Source organism: Bubalus kerabau, chromosome 3, assembly GCF_029407905.1.
Source record: "Bubalus kerabau isolate K-KA32 ecotype Philippines breed swamp buffalo chromosome 3, PCC_UOA_SB_1v2, whole genome shotgun sequence".
In the NCBI taxonomy this organism is placed as follows: domain Eukaryota; kingdom Metazoa; phylum Chordata; class Mammalia; order Artiodactyla; family Bovidae; genus Bubalus; species Bubalus kerabau.
The window spans coordinates 144661610-144680255 of NC_073626.1; the positions used below are offsets into that span (position 1 = coordinate 144661610).

The 18646-nt window shown below is 45.8% G+C and overlaps 1 protein-coding gene and 1 long non-coding RNA gene across 2 annotated transcripts in view; one reads left to right on the top strand and one right to left on the bottom strand.

Annotated features, from left to right (window-relative positions):
• The window catches only part of KIAA2012 (KIAA2012 ortholog), a 128760-nt gene that overhangs the window by 75382 nt on the left and 34732 nt on the right, over positions 1-18646 (top strand). The window contains exon 14 of the mRNA XM_055573114.1: positions 7499-7568. Within this exon, the coding sequence (XP_055429089.1) occupies positions 7499-7568 (70 nt within the window). The remainder of the gene's footprint in view (positions 1-7498; positions 7569-18646) is intronic.
• On the bottom strand, positions 14025-16896 carry LOC129646647 (uncharacterized). Its single transcript, XR_008712080.1, has 3 exons — positions 15728-16896; positions 15365-15577; positions 14025-14453 (listed from the first exon to the last, which is right to left on the bottom strand). It is a non-coding gene; the product is annotated as an uncharacterized LOC129646647 (long non-coding RNA).

Consider the following 18646-nt stretch of genomic DNA (forward strand, 5'->3'; position numbering starts at 1 on the left):
CAACTCATAATGAGCATCCACTACCTACTGTGTGTCTGGCACTTTCTGGGCCTTTGAGATACATCAACAAACAAAACAGATAAAGCCTTGTCCAGGCAACATATACGGTAAATTAATAACTGCTATGTAAATAAGACAAGAACATATTTATGGAGCCTCTAGAAGCTGCAAGTGAGGGATTTTACAATTTTTTTGTGTGTATTTAGTGTCCACAGTGCTTTCCTGTTACACGTTTTCATTCAGCAATTTTGGCACCATATTATAGAAGGAAAGGCACTGTCATCCCCAAGGCCCACTTTCTTGTCCATCCTTTTCAAGACTCACAGAAATTATAACTCAGTCTACTTCTGCATGAGACTGATGGGGACACTCTAGACTTTCAGACTCCCAGACCAGTCCTTGCCCCTCATACTACATCTTTTCTTGCAAATGTTCAGTGTTAACAGCTCTCCCTAGATAGACCTTCTGCTTGCTGAGGTGGCAGCTGATAGACTCTTAGGGGCTGCCTCGTAGAAAGACTCAAATCTCAGGATTGTACATCAAAGGATGGAAAGCTCAAATCAAGAAAGGCACACAGGCTGTTCAACTCAGTCTATACTTTTCATCTCTGCACTTCCTGCCTAGTCAAAGGGCATTTCATTCATTTTTGGCTGGTGCATGTAGGAAGCAGTGCACGTTTCAGGGGATGAGGGTAAGAAATAAAAATATTGGAGCAGAAAAGGGAAATGGAAAGGGATATAAATAATCACAATTGCTGACATGAATGAAGAATTGTTCTGTGCTAGGCTCTGTTGTAAGTTTTATATGCAAGAACTTATTTAACTCACAAAGCGAATCTAAGAACTAGGTAGCATTATCCCATTTTACAGATGAGAAAAGTAAGGTCTTGAGAGGTGAAGTGACTTCTCAAATGTCATACAGTTGGTCAGGCAGCCCTGCGCCAGAGTCCATGTTTTGTTTATTTGTTTGTTGGGCACACCACGTGGCACGAAGAAACTAGCGCCCCCTGCAGTGAAAGTGTGGTCTTAACCGCTGGCTACTGCTACTGCTAAGTCGCTTCAGTGGTGTCCGACTCTGTGCGACCCCATAGACTGCAGCCCACCAGGCTCCCCTGTCCCTGGGATTCTCCAGGCAAGAACTCTGGAGTGGGTTGCCATTTTCTTCTCCAGTGCATGAAAGTGAAAAGTGAAAGTGAAGTCGCTCAGTCGTGTCCGACCCTCAGCGACCCCATGGACTGCAGCCTTACAGGCTCCTCCATCCATGGGATTTTCCAGGCAAGAGTACTGGAGTGGGGTGGAAATCCTGCTGCTGCTGCTAAGTCGCTTCAGTCATGTCCGACTCTGTGCGACCCCATAGACGGCAGCCCACCAGGCTCCCCCGTCCCTGGGATTCTCCGGGCAAGAACACTGGAGTGGGTTGCCATTTCCTTCTCCAATGCATGAAAGTGAAAAGTGAAAGTGAAGTCGCTCAGTCGTGTCTGACTCTTAGCGACCCCATGGACTGCAGCGCACCAGGCTCCTCCGTCCATGGGATTTTCCAGGCAAGAGTACCGGAGTGGGATGCCATTGCCTTCTCCGAGGGAAATCCTGGGACCCATGTTTTCAACCACTTCGCTATAAAACTTCCCTGCAGGCCTCAGCTGAGTCCTATCCAATCAAAATCAGCGCCTACCAAATTAGATAAGCAGCCAACACAGCTCCTTCTAGAAAATTCCATCCCTAAGCACTCATCCAGTCTTTGGCAGGAAGAGTTTCTGATTCTGCGGGGCTCTGCCATTCCCCTCCGTTTCACCTGCGTTCTGTGGAGTCAGCATAAAGCTTTGTCTCCCCATGATCGCTCATTTCCCTTCAGACAGGATACATTGAGTAACCACTGTGTATCAGACACTGTTAGGCGCTGAGAGTACAGAGATGAATCATCGCCATCCCTGGCCTTCCAAGGAATCTGTAATCTAAGAGGCAGATAAACAAAGAAGTGGATAGAATCAGCACAGTTTTGTGCAGAGGTCAGCCCAGGTTGCTACAGGAGAGACGCCGTCATTTATTACACGTGGAATCCTCCTCAGATTCAAGAACCTCTTTATAACACTGAAGGCAATGCTGTCAGCCCATTTTATAGGATAATCTGTATCAGGCTTAGATCTGGGGAAACATGATCAACCCAGAGTACATCTGGGTTCACATAAAAATTGACCCATGTTTTTTCTTTTTAAATCTATTTTTTGTAAAAGAAATGGTAATTGAGGAATAAATTAAGATAGAGTTTTTTTCCCTGGGAATTTTAATAAATTATCAGGGTTAGGTCATGATAGTGGGGAAGAAAAGAGCAATAATGCCAATTAATGCTAGATACAGAATTGAATATGCTTATACTCGACACTGACATCAAAGGGTATGTACGCTATGCCCAGAAGATATGAAGAATGAGAAATAAGCCTCCACCTCACAGCCATCACACAGGCAGTCATCGCTTGGTGCCCTTGAATCCCGACAGAGGGACCTGCCTGAAATGGGGTACCCTGAGTTGTCCCCTGTCCTTGGTTAGGAGTCAGGTGTTACTTGGATGTAACTTACGCAGGCAGGTGTGGGTACATCCCACCAAGAAGAGTCTGGCTGTCACTACCCTGAACCCTGTGGTCATGTGGGGAAGAGACAACATGGATTTCAGTGAGGAGAAGTAACGGCAAAACGATGCTCGATGCTCGAGACGTTGTCCAGAGGCGGAGTGGGCCCCTGAGGAGGGAAGTTCCGGTGTCCAGAGTCATTGAAACCTACTTTGTTGACCACCAGCAGGCAAGTTGCAGAAGAATCCCAAGCTGGTTTCCAGATGCGATGACCTCAGGACACTTGAAAATAATTTTGCCAGCAAGAATATTCAGGGCATTGAGTCTGTGACAGTTCCCCCAAAAAAGAAGCCCGAATTAAGTGGACTCTTATCAATATTAAAGTATCTGACCAGCAGTTGGGAAGCCCTGGGTATTCTCGGACTCTGAGCAACCTTGTCACACTTGTGGGACTCCTCTTCAGCTGCCTCTTCAGTAAGATGGAAATAGTAATACTGGAACCTCCCTACCTACCTCTCAATGGTGAGGCGAGAATTAGACGAAATAATAATTTTCAAGGAGTGTTCACATCTATAAAGGATTCGATTCACAAAGAAGAAAGAAATATTCACTGATCCCTGCTAAGAGCAGGCCTTCCACATATTAAACCTTATTTAATTTCCCCCACCCCCTTCCTGGTAAGTACAGTTCACCACTGTGTAGATGAGGAAACTGAGGATTGGTGAGATAAGCGAACCAAAGGGTGATGTAACTGGCGGGAGAGGGAGCTAGTTTTCAAAGCCACCAAACCCACAATTCCTCTTATTGATGAGGTTTATCTGTGCTGTTCCTGAGAAGAATTTAATTGTATATCTTTGTTTAGCCTTTCAGTACCTGGAAGAGGAACAGAGATTTAATACTTTCATCTTAATAATGCAAGATACCTTATGATTTTCATAAATCCATTCGCTTTATTGAAGAATGAATGTGAGATCTTTTTAATACATGAGAAAAGTTGTACGACCTTGCAGTTGAAACTCACAAATGAGACCCTGATTCCCTTCAAGCATCAATAAGGCATTGAAATTGGTCATATAGATGCATGTGTTAAATGATATGTTACAAAGAATTTCCAAATATATTTTCCTAATTTAGCTTTTCTAGAACTCTCTACAAAATGTATCATTACTCCCATTTCACAGATGGAGAGACTACTATCAGTCATACAGCGTGAGGCCAACTGGAGGCCCACCTCTGGCTCCTGCTCCCCTCCGCCCTATAGTTCTTTCCCGGAGCCTGCTATGGGCCTAGAAGTACCATGCTCAGATAGGGGCCTGGGTGTGAGGGGAGAGGGCAGGGCCAGTGGAAGGTTCTCCAAGAACAGCTGAGACCTTCAGGACACCTGGCCCAGCCCCTGTCTGTTGCAGAAACTGAGGCTCAGGAAGTAATTACCTCACATGACCTGTAAGGCCTGAGATGTAGGATCCAAGCTTCAGTGCACAAGGTCTGAGTCCAGGGCCTGCACCCCAACCCCTCGGGCAACTGTCTCTCTTGTCTGGTTTTAGCGCTGCAGTTTGTGTTTACCAAGTGTTTGTTACCATCCCCACTCACCCACACCCCTCCCCAGCCCTAGAATACCACACTGTTGCCAGCACTCTTTCTAAATACAGCTCAGTCATGCCACTGGTTTGCTTGAAATTTCCTACCACGTCCCCATTGGCCTTCCGGTTAAATCCTGGCATCAAAAAATGTATTTCTTTTATAAATAGAAAAATAGAGCAAACGAAAAAAAAATTTTTTTAACTCCAGACTGCAATATGCAATATCTGGCTGGCCAGAGTCTGATTCCCACTGTCTGGGCACTGAGGCCACGCCGACCATCCCCGGCGCCAGCACAGCCTCCTTGCTCTGCGGGAACTGCCCGCCTCCCCTTCCCCGCAGGACTTCGCACCTCTGGTAAACAAACCTCCCCAGCCTAATTTAGCTTCACCTCCCCTGAGGTCCTGCAGAAACCTGTCATATCACTACATTTATCACACTGCATGGCAACGGTGAGATTTCTTGTTTCTCTACTGAGAAACAAGTTACTGAGCTTCTCACAGATTTTTTCAGCTCGGTGCCCTCGGCGTCCAGCACAGTCCCTTGCACACAACAGACACTCAATATATAGTCGTAAGCTGAATGAACAGATGAAGAGCGAATGACCTGGCCAGAATAACTGAGCTGGGATCTGAATTTTCTGTCCTTTGGTTTGTTTGGCTCACTTGAGTATTATTGCCTGTGTTTCAATCATTGCCTTTGTAACTCATTAAAAGAGACAGCATTTTATTTAGTTTTGGTTTTTCCAGTTCAAATCTTGAATTCAAAATATATTCAGGAAGTTTAAAATATTTAACTATAAAAGGGTATGTCTCCCAGCTGGGCTCCCTCCCCATCCCACGCCACTATTGGCTGGTTTTCTGTGTACCCTTCCTGGGGTAGAGACATATTTTATATATGTTTTCACATATTATACTGGAGGAGGAAATGGCAACCCACTCCAGTATTCTTGTCAGGAGAATTCCATGGACAAAGGAGCCTGATCCATAGGGTCAAAAAGAGTCAGCCAATACTGAAGTGACTTAGCAGGTTACGTATTATACACATTGCTTACGGTCTTACTTTTTTGTTTTACTTAATATATCTTGGAGTTCTATTTCAATTCATTAAGAGATCCTTTTTAATGGTTGCATTGTATTCCATCGTGTAAATTACCGTGATTTACTTAATACATCCCCAATTGACGAGACATGTAAGTTGTTTCTAATATGCTGCAACGAATGACCTCAGATATGCCTTTTCACATGTGTGTTCATGTATGTAAAAAATAATAGGTTTTTGACACCTTTCTAAGCAACAGGCAGAATTTTTTTTCTTAAGGCCACACCACATGGCTTGTGGGGTCTTAGTTCCCGGACCAAGGATTGAGCCCACACTCTTGGCAGTGGAAGCAGGAAGTCCTAACCACTGGACCACCAGGGAACCCCCCAGAATTTCAAATTAAAACTATTTATGTTTCTAACAGGGACTCATCAGAAAATTCTTTCCAAATCCCCAATTCTGTCTGCATCTCTCCATCTGTGAAAGGAAAAGAGTATTTCTTGCCCCTGAAAGCTCATAGCTGCTTGCTATTAAGACTGAAGGTTTATTCTTCTGGGCTTTGAAATTCTTCCAAAAGAGGAAGCTTGTTTTTCCCTTTTAATCCAATTTCCTGTTAGACTAAAAGGATTTATAAACAGGATTTTTAAAAATTTATCTCTTTTTCTAGTCTTCTAACTTAGCAGTTTACTAGACTGAGGCAGGTTTTTCCTGCAATCGTTTTTTTAAAAACCTTTCCATTTACTCAGGGATGAATTTTTCTTTTTTCTTTTTTTTACTGCATCAGGCCAAATCTGCTTTGTCTCCAAACGGACACATGCAAAAGAAGGAAAGTTACTTACCTGCTGTAGGTTTTCTTAGTCAGAATATCTTAGCAACCACAAACACTAAGCTAACAGGTGAGAAGCACGCCGGGTAAAAAGCCACCAAGCAAGCAGAGAATGTCAAAACAAATTAGCAGATAATTGTCTCTTCTCAAAGCAGCTTAGGTATTTGATGATAAAGTGGAAAACTGACTGTCAGCTAAAGGGTGAAGAACTGGAGTCCCCGGGGGAGGCTTCTAGGGCCTTCAGATTCCTTCTCCATGGCTGAAGTGAAGCTGTGTATTAAACAGATTCAGGTGACAAAGGCCAAGACCTGCCTTATAGAACACTGGGGGCTTTATTTGAGTCACTGACTCTACCTGCCACATTTCCTTGGCAACTTAAGAACTGCTCTTCCTGCCCTCTAGAGAAGACGCATGGTTCTCAATGCTGGCTGCATATTGGAATCACCCAAGAAGCCTTAAAGATGCTCCAGCTCCAGAAAGTCTGATTTTAACATTTGAGGTTAGGGCCTAGGAATCTTCAATCCTAAAGGAAATGAGTCCTGAATATTCATTGGAAGGACTGATGCTGAAGCTGAAACTCCAATACTTTGGCCACCTGCTGGGAAGAGCCAACTCATTGAAAAAGACCCTGATGCTGGGACAGATTAAAAGCAAAGGAGAAGAGGGTGGCAGAGGATGAGATGGTTGGATGGCATCACCAATTCAATAGACAAGAATTTGGGCAAACTCCAGGAGATGGTAAGGGACAAGGAAGCCTGGCATGTTGCAGTCCATGGGGCTGCAGAGTCAGACATGACTTGGAGACTGAACAACAACAACTGCCTAGGAATTTTTTTTTTTTTTTAAGTTTCACAGATAATTCTAAGATGCAGCCAGTGTTGAGGACCATCATTATAGAGATTTCTGGGTTGTGGGATTGCAAGCAGCTTGTATCACCCAGAGAAAGAAGAAAGGGTTTCATGTGATAAGAAATCCAATCCATGGTTATCCTGGAAACCCTACAAGCCTGACCCTTTTGCTCCCCCACTTGAATCCCTCAGTACCTTCCATGTGTTTTAAAGGTAAAGACCAAGGTACTGAGAGTCTGACTTGTCCCCAACCTTTCCACTTTGCCCCATCTCAACAGTGGTCACACTGGAACCCCCTCGAATCCCTGCAGGTACCTCGCTGCCTTCTGTCAGTCCATCTTTGCCAGCGACATTCTTTTGCCCAAGTAGGCCAGGCATGGAGCACAGCTTGGACAGGTAGAGAAGCCTTCCAGAGAGAATGACAGATGAAGACAGTGCTCAAGGTCATTGCTAAGCCCACCTGGCTCTTCAGGGCCATTCACCCTGGCAACAGATTTCTTGGACACTTAAGTTAAAATAAACTGACAAAGGAGGAGAAGAGACCACTAAGAAAACTGGATTCCCTTGTAGCAAAGGGCATGGACCCTAGGAGTGCTTGCATTTATTGTGTCTTATGTATCTTTTGTTGTTGTTACCTAACAGGCAAGTAGAGAAGAGATGGATGATCATGAAGAAGGCGGAGAACTCAGAGAAAATCATCCAGACGCTCAAGGTAGAGACAGTTGGGTTGGGTTTTATCATATCTGATTACAATAATTGTGGGATGAATTGTGCATCTGTGCATTGTTCAAAGATGTTAATGAGGAATGACCGTTCCATTTCCTGTCAGGCCATGGGTTGGAAGTCAGAGTATAGACTCTGATGCACTCTTAATGCATCACAAGCCAACTGATAATGACATGCTTTTATGTCCTTGGACTTGAGAGATTTATTTCCTGCCAGCGGCTGCAGATTGATGGAAGGCAGTGGAGACTTTGGGGCATTACAAAAAGACCCCACATGCACGTCTGTCTCTGGCTTCTCCTGCTTTCCCCAGCACTTGGGTATGCAGGTGAGGGACCTTAGATTCCCTGTCTGGAGGGACGACCTTACAACAAAGGGAGACAGCATCTTTGGAGACCCAGCCCCTGACACCCACAGCTCTGGGTGACCAGAGCTGTTTGAATGTAACTTCCTCCAAAAACGATGCTGCATTTGATAATGATGATGACTCTGGGAAAGATTGGGCCCAGAACTAGGCTTTGGGGCATAGCTCATATTCTAATACCCTGAACTGGAAGCTCTTCCCTGGAGGGGAGCACCTGGGCTTGCTACAGGATGCTTCAGTTAGCTAGGCCCAGGTCCACAGAGGTGGACTTTATCCTCATTGCTTCTTACAGAAGTGGAAACAGTTGTGTGAGAAACACTTGCATTCTCAAGGAGTGGATGCAGGGTCCGCCAGAATTGCTTTTGTGGATTGCTGTATAAAAGCGTCCAGCAGAGGGAGCCAGAAGGTGAAAGTGAAGTTGCTCAGTCGTGTCTGACTCTCTGCGACCCCATGGACTGTAGCCCACCGGGCTCTTCCATCCATGGAATTTTCTAGGCAAGAGTACTGGAGTAGGTTGCCATTTCCTTCTCCAGGGGATCTTCCCAACTCAGGGATCGAACCCGGGTCTCCCGCATTGCAGGTGGACGCTTTACCGTCTGAGCCACCAGGGAATCCCTGGAGGGAGCCAGAGAGGGCTGAAATCCCGCCTCTGCTCTGTTCCCAGGCGCTCCACCCCTGGGTGCATCCACCCAGGGGAGGCTCCTTTCCCTACTTGGTCCTTCTACTGGGACACCTTTCTGTAAGTCACATAAGGTTCTCTGGATAGCCGGTCAGCAGCAGATCTGAGCAGATGAGTGGAGAGCCTGGGCTCTGGAGATGGACTACCTACCTCTTCCTTAACCTCCCCACCTCAGTATCCTGTTTTCAGAGACGAAAACAGGACTGCCCTTGGACTTCCCTGGTGGTCCAATGGTTAAGACTCCTAGATCCCACTGCAGGGGGCGCGGGTTTGATCTCTGGTCGGGGAACTAAGATCCCACATGCTGCATGGGTTGACTGGAAAATTGTCAGGAAAAAAAAAACAAAACAGTACTGCCCTGCCCTGCCCTCATAAGTTTGCATGAGGCATAAATGAAGTAATTCATGTACCATAGCCCTTTAATGAATATGAATCTCAACTTGGATATCTCAATGAATAACCATGTACCCTCTTCACAGCCACATTTTACCAGTCTGTGAAATGATGGCACGATTCTTCCTATCCTGTCTGGACCCTCATAGGGTCCAGAGAGACCATAGAACTCACTGGAGATAAGAGTGCAAGTCATGGATTTGGGGGTTGCACCCTAACTTGATCTTTTTCTAGTTTCTATCTTTTGCTATTTTTTTCAAATGACACTCCCTCCCAAAATTAATTTTAATATTCATTATAATTTTATACTCATTTTTAAATTTTTCATTGCTTCTGAATATCAGACAATAAAATATTACAGTAGCCTGATCCCTGTGTTCAGTCAAACTTTTAAGCAAGGTTTCTGCTGACCTGCGTCTCCTGCCACCTCCGTTTTAAAAGCTGAGTAACAATAACCAGGGAAATGTATTCCGGTCTTCATATCTTCCATATCGTAAATCGCATATCCAGACTGTGAACACTGATGAGGCTCCAAGGTCTTGGCCAAGTGCAGTGGAGGTTTTACGCAGTGCAGAACATGGCCAAATCTAAGCAATGACCAAGTCAAAACAGATTTCCTGGGAGGGACAGGCCCTGGCTCAGTTCCATAAAGGTTACTCAGTCTTTTACCCAGTGAAATATCACCACAGAAAATTAAAGAAAGCATTTGCCTGTCCCGAATGATAAATGCTAATGTTCAAAAAGGATTTCAAATCTTTGAAGGGAAAAAAAGGAGGGAGTGCCAAGGAATTTTTTTTAACTATTTAAGGATCAGTTTTCCCCTCGTGGGTCTTACAACTAATTGTCAGGATTTTTTTCCTCCTCTAAATTAAGTAGTGAGCTGCAAGATTAACTATAAGCAATGAGCCAGGGCCACATCCAGTGAGAATACCCTGAGTCTTGGACAGGCTGAGAACACAGCATGCAAGTTTTCACAAGACAGGTCAAATCAGCAACCCCCAAGTCAGAGAGGGCTTGGGAAACAGCTCTTATTTTAAATATGAAACTTTTCTTTCTGCCTCTTTCTCACCCCCGAAGTCCAAGGAAGGAATAAAATTTCCATTCTTTTTTTTTTTTCTTTTTGGCTGCACTGGGTCTTCATCCCTGTGCGTGGACTTTCTCTAGTTACGGTGCACAGGCTCCTCATTGTGGTGGCTTCTCTTGTAGCAAAGCAAGACCTTCAGTAGTTGTAGCACTGGGACTCAGTAGTTGTGACTCTCGGGCCCTAGAGCAGTAATTGCTCTAGGCTTCAGTAATTGCAGCACGTGGGCTGTGAGGTTGTGGCGCATGGGCTTAGTCGCTCCTCTGCATGTGGAATCTTCCCAGACCAGGGATCGAACCCATGTCCCCTGCATAGGCAGGAAGATTCTTATCCACTGGACAACCAGGGAAGTCCAAAATTTCCATTCTTCTTTCAATTCTTGTTTATTTCTTAGGCCAACTGCTCTCAAACTTCAGTGTGCCTCAGAACCATGTGGAAGACGTAAAAATAAAGATGTCTGGGCCTCCAGAGCTTCTGACTCACTAGATCTGGGCTGAGGTCATAGCATTTACAATTTTATTAAATTCCTCAGTGATTCTGAGGCTAGTGGTCCAGGGACCACACTTTGAGAACCACAATCTTGGGCCTTGCTTCGAGGATTTATCTCTCTGAATATGACAGTGACTCAGTTTAATCTGTTCTTTTGGACATAATAGGAGTATGAACATTGGAGGGCTCTGTTTAGGCAGCATCACAATAATCAAGAGCATCTATTATTGGGAATTCCCTGGTGGTCCAGCGGTTGGGACCGTGGGCCATGGGCCTGGGTTTAATTCCTAGTCAGGGAACTAGGATCCTGCAAGTCTCACAGTACAGCCAAAAGAAAAAAGAGCACCAATTATCAAATCTGAGTCCCTGGGTTCAAATCCTGGTTCCACCTCTTACTAACTGTGCAGCCTTGAGTAAGTTACTAAACTTCTCTGGGTATCTTTTCTCTTCATCTGTAAAACGGGGATACTATAGTACTTCTCTTGTGGGGTGGTTGTGATGTACAGGAGTTCATACATACAGTGTGCCTGCAAGAATGCCCTGCACACAGTGAGTACTCACTGAAGGTTAGATACCAGTCTACTTCTTAAATACCTTAGTTTAGTAGCCCTATCAGGAAAGACTTGTTCTCGATTTAACATGATGTAACATAATGATTTACTTACTTTCCAAATCTGTCTCATTTGCAGGGAGGCAGGGTGGGGTTGCTGGCTCTCAGGGACTGACTGAGTCCTCTTTGAGAGTCCTTCTTCTGCTGAGGTCCAGGGCCAGGTAGCAGATCCAGTCTGAATAAGGTCATGTTGCAGTAGTGACAGAACCCCTCGGAATGTGGCAGACCTTAAAATAGTCTCAGGAGCTTTGAAAGATCTGGGGAGCCCTGCATGAGTGCAGGGGGTCCTCAGTGACTAGCCTGAAACAATACAGGGTGGGAGACAAAAGGCAGATCTGGCAGAAAGCCTTAGAGACCAACCATTTCTATTCTACCAGGAAAAAAGGCTCAGAGCATCCTTGCTCTATCATGCAAGAGACAGATGTGCAGTAGTTAGGATGTTGGTTCTAACAAAGGCCAAAATAAAGTGACTTCAAACAAGAGGGAAGGTTTATTTCTCTCTCAGGGAAGGGTCTGAGCTGGCAGGCAGGGGGTGGGACAGCTCCACTCCACAGGGCTGTCCAGGACACAGGCTCTTTCTTATCATCTCTCTGGCATTCCATTTGCTGTCACTCCTGTCTGCCTGGTCAGAGCTGGCTCAGCTTCCCCTTCACCCTGCAGGACAAGGGAGGGAAAGGCCCAGCTGCCTTGTAAGAGCCTAATTCAGAATTGCACCTCTTCCACCTCTGCTCATATCCCGCTGGCTTACCTGGCTACAAGTGAGGTTGGGGAATGAAATGTCTTACTGTGTGTTCATGTGTCAAGCTAAAATGTGAGGGGGTCTGCCACCCAAACACAGGGCAGAATGGACATTAGGTGGGACTTAGCATCAGAGTCGGACACGACTGAAGCGACTTAGCAGCACAGCAGCAGCAGCATCTCTGCCAAGCTGGGTAGATAAGCAGATGCTACCACTTCCCTACCTCATGGACTCAGAGTCACCATGGTGGGCCATTTCTCTCTTCCTTTTTTTTGGCCGTGCCATACGGCATGTGGAATCCTAGTTCCCCGACAAGGGATCGAACCCATGCCCCCGCTTTAGAATCTGAGTCCCAGTCCCTGGACTGCCAGGGAAGTTCCATTTCTCTCTCTGCTGCAAACACCATACATGTTTTAGCCACCCCCTCTGTGACTGGCCTGAGAAGAGGAGCTTGTGTATCCCTGTTTCCCATTGGTCTTTACAGCATCAAAGGGAAAGCTAAAAATTATGATGCATTTGAGAATTTGCCTGATAACTTTCAAAAGTGCAGAGACTTCAGTGAGGCTTCAGTGCTCTCATTTCCACCAACCCCAGTAGGAACTGCCGAAGGAGCCAGACCCCTTCTTTGAAACTGAGCCCCTTATTAGGGAGCGGCCAACACCAGCTGCTCTCCTTCGCCCTCTCTATCATTTGATGACGCTGCCACCTCCCCCAGAGCACTGAAGTCTAATCCAATTTCACACATACTTATTGGTGCTGCTGCTGCTGCTAAGTCGCTTCAGTCGTGTCCAACTCTGTGCGACCCCATAGACGGCAGCCCGCCAGTCTCCTCTGTCCCTGGGATTCTCCAGGCAAGAATACTGGAGTGGGTTGCCATTTCCTTCTCCGACATACTTTTTGAGCAACCACTAAGTACCATATTTTAGCCCACATGTTAGGTATATTTCTTGAAGGCAAGGATGTGCATGATTTAGTCAGGCCTAGCAGATGTTGCATAGATAAATCAGTCCAGTAAATGGAGGAATGAGTGCCTGAGCATTCAGGAGATTCAAAGAAGACAAACCAAGGTTCCTACCCTTAAGAGCTTATAGGGAAGACTCAACTTTGGGCTTGGCATACTTGCTGTGAAGAAACAGTGCCTGCAGGGGTTAGTAAGGTCCAAGTCCTCCAGAAGGACTGCACTTACATACCCACAGCCACCAGTCAAGACCTGCATCTGCACAGAAGACACAGAAGCAGCCAATGGGGCGACCAATAAGGACGAGCCAGTGAGGAGGGCCTGGCCCCGCTGGCTTCTGTGTGAAGGGCCCTATGGCTGGCATGCCTTCATTAACCCAACAGTCTGGTCTAACGAATGGCTAGTGTACTAAGTAGTTACATCATAGCAGAGCTGGCCTGTCTAGCCCTGGTTTTTGTGAGAATCACTGGCCTAGACCTTTTCTAGCTAGAACCTGGGATTGTTTGAAATCTGGGCAGAATTTGGGGTCTCCTCCCAGACCTTGCTGTTGTTCAGTTGCTCAGTCGTGTCCGACTCTTTGCGACCCCATGGACTGCAGCACTGCCAGGCTTCCCTGTCCTTCACCATCTCCCGGAGCTTGCTCAAATTCATGTCCATCGAGTCGGTGACGCCATACAACCATCTCATCCTCTGTCATCCCCTTCTCCTCCTACCTTCAATCTTTCCCAGCATCAGGGTCTTTTCTAATGAGTCGGATCTTCGAATCAGGTGGCCAAATTATTGGAACTTCATTCCTTTCAATGAATATTCAGGGTTGATTTCCTTTAGGATTAAAATCCACCTGGGACTTGTTAGAAATCTGGGCAGAATCTGGGGTCTCCTCCCAGGCCTACCTGTGCCTTAACAGGATCTTCAAGTGCTTCGTGTGTCCATTATTATTTCAGAAACCCTGGAATAGCCTCATTGAGGAGACTGAGTTTCAGATTTGAAAGATATGGATTCAGTTACCAGTTCTGTCTTTGATTAGGCCCCAGACTCTAGAGAACATCACTTCTCTGGGCCGTAGATTCCTTTCCCTTAAACCAAGGAGGGGGCCTGGATAATCTCTCAGGGTCCATGTCCCACCCTCACTCTCTCTGCATCTGTGAGTCACCAGGGTTGGTGATAAGTGATAAGCAGAAAGCCAGGACTAGGGCTGGACCTCCCTCCCAAGCTCTTTCCACCACACCTGCTCCCAGGGAAAGCCAACCGCCATTCAACACATAAAGCTCTGCCGCCCAGTCAACCTTGGGTGGGCCCTGACCGAGAGAGTCTGGAAGGAGATCAGCAGCTCCTGTGCCGCACAAGCAGCCCAGGCTCAGCCACAGCAGCCGGTGAGTGAGAGCCCAACGGGTCAAGAATGAGAATACTGGCTTCACCACAGTCCTCCTGTACCGGCGTGAGGCAGCCAGGAACCCGCTGGCTTCTAGGCTTTGACTTCCTCCCGCATCAGGAAATAACAAGGCTGACCTTTCAGTCTCTACTGCTCATTTCCTGTGACTCGGTGATCTTGGGATTGTTTCTGTTAAGGCGAAGAACAGAAGTCTCAGTGTTACCACCGAGAAGCTCCAGGGTTCAGACCCCAGATTCCGGCCTTCTTGAGTTTTCAGCACTCACTTCACAAATGGGGATTTCCTTCATTTACTTAGCAACCATTTGCTGATCCCCTGCTAATTGCCAGGCCCTCCATGACTGGATAAGACACACTCTTTATGGAACACCCACTCTGATAGAGCAGCCAGACAAATACAGGCATGGTTCAAACCATCTGTGTCTTCAATGTATTTAGCACTCCAAGAGAGCTGGTGCAGACCAACATGGGAGAGACGGGGAAAAGTCAGGGAGGGCTGCCTGGAGGAGGTGATGCCAGACATGCTGGAAGGAGTTTACTGAACCCAGAGCGCATTCACCCATTTGCAATGAAGCCAGTGAGACAGGGGCAGCAGTTCACCCTCACTGTGTGCCAGGCATCACAATTTCTCTGCAAATTGCTTCATTTAATTGTTATAACAATCCTGTAAAGAAGGAGCTCTTATTATTTTCATTTTGCCAGATGGGAAAACTGAGGCACAGCGAAGTTAAGGAATATGTCCTTGCTCACAGAACTGGGCAGAGGCAAGGCTGCAGACTCCATCTGTAGAGATCAATTCTCCTGGTTGTTAACAGTTACCAAAAGGAACGTTTGCAGACCCTGGAGTGCTGGCAGGTAGAGGGGGAGAAAGCAGAAAGGTCAAGGGTAAACGGAGAAGGAGAAATCTTCAGGCAGGTTTTCCAAGAGAAAAAAAACGTGTGGCAAATCGTGGAGAGGGAAGAGAGGACAGAAGGGCCCAGCAGTGGCTGTCTCTGCCTCCCAGGGGGTGGCGGCTTCTCTGGTGCCTGCCCCACCGGCGGCTCCCGGACCCTGCAGCACCGCCAGCACCAGGCCTTCCCCACCTGTCGTTCCTGACCTCCTTGCAGCGAGGCCGGGACTGCAGGCCCGGCTGGCCCCTGAGGGTCTGTGCTCCGGGCCTCCTGTGTCGGTTTTTCTTCTCCCAGTGGTGGTGTGTGATGTCTCTCCCTGCCAGGACCTCCTGCGGATCCCAGGCCTGGGTGAACACCCTCAGAGCCAGACGGTCTCAAAATCTGCCCAACAGGCCGACTCAGACTCTAGGAAGAAGGTGGGAGGCAGGCAAATGGGCAACACCCTGAAGTGCCAGCCAAACAGTATAAACTTTGCCATTTATAGTTTATCTTTTGGCTAGCTTTCGGGACATTGTCACTTGGGTAGAGAAAAGGGAAGGAATGTTTGACACTTACTCTGAAGCAGATCACTTTACAAGGTGCTTTTTTTTTTTCTTTTGGTACTTTTATCTCATTTTATCCTCACCATAACCATATAAGATAAAGTGCTTTATCCCTGTTTCCCAGAGGAGGCAAATGAGGCTGAGAGATTAGGTAACTAACCCATGGTCACACAGCCCTAAGTGAAGGAGCTGAGCCATGAACCCAGGTTTCTATACTCCAAGCCCCTGGCTCTTAAAAGCAGTAAAAGCCATCCATGTGTTTCTGATTAGGAAATAATTACAAGGTCGGAGAAACACCACAAAATTATGGCACCATTTTTTTTTAAGCCAGCATGAAACTTCGAGATTATTTAGAATCTCTACTAGTAGGTAAAGGAACTTGAGGTCTAAAAGCCAAGAGAATCATGCAAAACCGTGGCTAATAATGAAAACCGAGGTAACCCGAGTCTGCCTCAACTCAGTGTCCCTAGGTGTTTCATTTAGTTTAGATCAATTTACTTTGGTTTTGAAGGCGTTTCCTTAGGAGCAGTGCCCAACACCAGGAATAAACAGCTCCAAAAGGAACAAGAATAATGACTACCTAATTTGTGCCAAGAAGTGAAGCAGCCACTGATGCAAAGTTTCTCTTAAAGCTGGGGATAAAATAGGGAGACCAGAAGGACGTGCCCAGGAGGGGAGGCACTGCTCCTGCGCCAGCATCCATAGCCTGGAAGGTGCTTCCCACTGCAAAGGGCCGCCTCGCAATGTGGGTCTTGGCTCCTCACTTCCAGAACTGCTGTGCCTTGGTCTGCAGTCTCCGTATACTGCCAGGCTCTGATGTCTGGAGCCCTGGCACTGGGTTCAGGGTAGTCTGCTAGCTCTTAGCAGCCTAGATGACCTACACACGGTATCACTCCTTTATTTTTCCTTCTGGAAAGAATTTCAAAGTTCTCCTCTATAGTGGGAAGCGATGCATCCTTAAGACTGTTTCTGGCTCACTCCACTCAGCCCAGGATGGAAACCCCCCAGAATCCCAGAATACAGCTGTTGCCCCTTGATCCTGAAAATCCTCTTCACCTCCCAGGAAGTAAAGCTTATTTCTAACTTGACACCCAGATTCATCAAAACCAAAAAGAAGTTGAAACTAGAGACAAGAACAGCATAAGAAAGAAAAATCTATAGACCAGTCTCACTCGTATGTGTGTATCCAAACGTACCACAACTGAATTCAGTTTACCCCAGGAACTAAAAATGGTCTAACACTCAAAAATCTGTGTCCGTACTTAGGATCATCTCAATAGATGCAAAAGGAAAAATCAATTTATAAAATTCACCCATTCATGACTTAAAATGATCAAACTAGGAATGAAAGAGGAATACCTGATTTTGTTAAAGAGTAGTTTACATCACACTTGAATGGTAGAACTTCTGAAGCAGCCTCATTAGAGGCAAGACTAGGATAAGGACGCCCTCTATCACTGCTTCTCTTTCACCATTGTTCCCGTACAGTAGAGACAGCAAAATAAATGAAATAGAAGAGAACACAAAGGAGGAAATGACCCTGCCATTATTCTCAGACAATAGTACTACTTAGGTAAAAAATTGGAGAAGGCAATGGCACCCCACTCCACTACTCTTGCCTGGAAAATCCCATGGATGGAGGAGTCTGGTAGGCTGCAGTCCATGGGGTCGCTAAGAGTCGGACACAACTGAGCGACTTCACTTTCACTTTTCACTTTCATGCATTGGAGAAGGAAATGGCAACCCACTCCAGTGTTCTTGCCTGGAGAATCCCAGGGACGGGGGAGCCTGGTGGGCTGCTGTCTATGGGGTTGCACAGAGTCGGACATGACTGAAGCGACTTAGCAGCAGGTAAAAAATCTGAAGGCCTCTAAAGACAAGCTATTAAAAGACAAACAAAATTCAGCAAGATTACTAAACATAGTCGTTCAGTCTTAAGTTGTGTCTGACTCCTTGTGGCCCCATAGCCTGCAGCACACCAAGCCTCCTTGCCCTTCAATATCTCTCTGAGTTTGCTCAAACTTATGTCCACTGAGTTGATGATGCCATCCAATCATCTCATTCTCTGTCACCCCCTTCTCCTCCTGCTCTCAATCTTTCCCTGAGTATAGATCAATATACAAAAATCGATTGTGGAAAAAATTAGTGTTTGCAAAATAAAGTACAATTTATGATGCAATTTTAAAATAATTCTTATTATAGAAAACCTCAAACATGCACAAAGATGGATAGGACAGTGAGTTTCATGTACCCATCTCCTGGCCAATACTGTTCACCCATATTCCCAATCCCTTCTTCCCTTCCATAGTATCTGAAACCAGTTCCAGGCTCATACCATTTTACTCATATACATGTGAGTACATATCTCTAAAAGACAAGAAAAGACTCTTTTGACATAACCATACTACCACTGTTGTATCTAAAAATTAGAACTATTCTTTAATATAATTGGATATCCAATCAGTTTTTTCAACATCCTAGTTGTCTCAAAATTATTATAATTGTTTTTTATTTTGTTTGTGGTTGGTTAATATGACTTTTTTTGGTTGACATATGGCTTTATAGGTTTTCCTCATTTATTTTTTTCCCTCCCTCATTTAGTTTATTTTTAGGAAATTGGGTCACTTGCCCTGTAGAGTTTCCCACAATCTAGATTTTGCTGATTGTATTCTCATGGTATAGTTTTCCATGTTTCTCTGTCTTCTGTATTTTCTGTAAATTAGTACTTAGCTCTAGAGACTTGATCAGAGTCAAGTTTGGTTTTTCCATTTGACAAGACGACTTTACGGAGGAGGGCACTGTGTTCTTGTTCTTCCCTTGGGAGGCATGATGTTTACTGGTCTCTTCATGATGTTAGCAGCTGCAGAGCCATTAATTCATTAGAGGTTATGAAATAGTAATATTGAAATCCTATCATACTCACTTCATTTAT